The 2,006-nt window shown below is 41.1% G+C and overlaps 1 protein-coding gene across 1 annotated transcript; it reads right to left on the reverse strand.

The window, feature by feature from the left end:
- Positions 1 to 760: 760 nt before the first annotated feature.
- On the reverse strand, positions 761 to 1,218 carry LOC310858403 (ubiquitin-conjugating enzyme E2 D4-like; the record flags this gene model as incomplete). The annotated part of the gene is made up of 1 exon (XM_083764511.1): positions 761 to 1,218. Exon 1 carries the CDS (start codon positions 1,202 to 1,204, stop codon positions 761 to 763), a length of 444 nt encoding a protein of 147 aa, XP_083620637.1. The 5' UTR covers positions 1,205 to 1,218.
- Positions 1,219 to 2,006: the final 788 nt, after the last annotated feature.

Genomic DNA, 2,006 nt, shown 5'->3' on the forward strand with positions numbered 1-2,006 from the left:
TCCACCCGTTGTCTCTCCTCCACCTCAATCATTCCCCTCATTAAGTTTCTTCTCCAACTCCTCCACACGCCTCAGCCACTTGCTTGCCATCGTCTCCCACGCTTCAACACACTTCTCCCTGGAGAGAAGTCTTTCCGACAGAGCTCCAGCTTCTCCCCCACCCATAAATTGCAGCTTGACACCTTCCTAGAATAGCATCTTAGCACCAGCTGCCAAGGATGTGACCTAAGACGGTGAGAACATCTGTAGCGCGACTCCAGGCTGTGGATAGTACCAGCTCAATGGATTATGTGAGTGACATATCATAACATGATAGTTATGTAGATAGGGGCTTCCACTGTCACTGTCTGCCATCGTCTGTTTGTGACACGCCTCTTCTCTGCTATTTGCACACTTGGCAGCTGTATGTCTGTGACCTGCATTTTTTATGTATTTATTGGTTTTTTTATGGAAAATAATAGAAATAGAATATTATTTCTGTATGGTTCATACCATAACATATAAATGTCTGACAAGGAGGTGAAGAAAAGCAAATGTAATCACAATTTTCTCTTATTTTTTCTTTCTTTATTATTTTTTCTTTCTTTATTATTTTTTTGCAGGGCATCTCACCAGTAATGTGATTATACTAACCCAAAGGAAAAGGGGGAGTGGGTGGACATTCAATGTGTTGAGAAGTTGGAAATTGGAATATACTGGAAGTATTAGTGGGGATGATATGCGCTCAAACCATCGCCACTATTGCCAAACCTTCAGTATTTCAAATTGCATACTTTTGAGTCCATTCTCTGGCTAATGCATTGTACTTCTGCTTGTCGGATTTATAGACATGTGCAATGTCTACAACAAGAGGGTCATTTGGGTTTGGGTCACATAGCAGAGAGCATATGGATAACAGCACTTTTGAAATTGTAAGTGCAGGTGACCACTGTGACCGTAAGATGTCAAGGCAGATGCTACCATTGCTGTTTATGTTCGGGTGATAGATTCTGGTGGTGAAGGCTACCTTTGGTGGTTTAAAGGGATAGTCAGTGGGAAAGTGGATATCAAGGAAGAAGAGCCCTCCTTGAAACGGGCTGTCGGTCGGTCCCATGATGGTAGCTTGCCAGTGAAATAAGTCATCGCCGACTGGACCAGCTGAGCACTGAGCTGGTGGGTCCCGCTGCAAGTCCTGCAACTCCTTCTGTATTCTTCTCAAAGCCATTTCAATCCAGTTGAATTGTACGTAGCTATAGCAGGTCTATGGGAGTCTCTGTTACACTTGCAGTCTCTGACTTGGCTCAGTGTATTCAGTGATTTCTCTGTGACTCTGCCTTTTAAAGGCCAAATCATCAACAGTGCCACGTCACAGCTTTGTAATCACTACATCACAAAGGGCAAGTCATTAAAGGCATGCACAATCTACATCCATGATGAAGGAATAAATAATATATCCAATCTATGGTGTTTGAACACCAATACTCAAATATGCTATCTATGTCTTTTGGATAATAATATTTAAGTTTTTAAAACTTTAATGTTACGATTGAGCAAATGGAAAGGCGTGCTGAATCTTTGCCCAAATATATGGATATGTTTGATGTCACTGTACTGACAACGGGTACTGAGTCTACTGACTTGATGTCCTAGTTCTGATATCATACACTGGCATCCAAAGTCTATGTATTATGGAGGTGCTGTTTAACTCCATATATGGAGATCCCTGATGTCAGCAACAATCTTTGTATCCCTTTTATTCCCATATATGGAGATCACGGATGTCATCAATATGACTTAATTTACTGACATCATAGAATGGCCTACACGTGCGCGTGCGTGAATGTGATACTGACAATGGTCTCTCAAGTACTCTATTAATCAAGTAATATTAAACTAATATTAAATGACGATTAGTACATTTGTGCCCTGTCCATTAGCAAACAATGTTCTTAGAGTACATTGGGCAGCATCAATGTATCAAATAAGTATTCAGTCAAGAGTTGTGAATGTGTTACGTAAGGCATGGC

Source organism: Protomyctophum parallelum, assembly GCF_964188405.1.
Source record: "Protomyctophum parallelum genome assembly, chromosome: 5".
NCBI classification, from domain to species: Eukaryota; Metazoa; Chordata; class Actinopteri; order Myctophiformes; family Myctophidae; genus Protomyctophum; species Protomyctophum parallelum.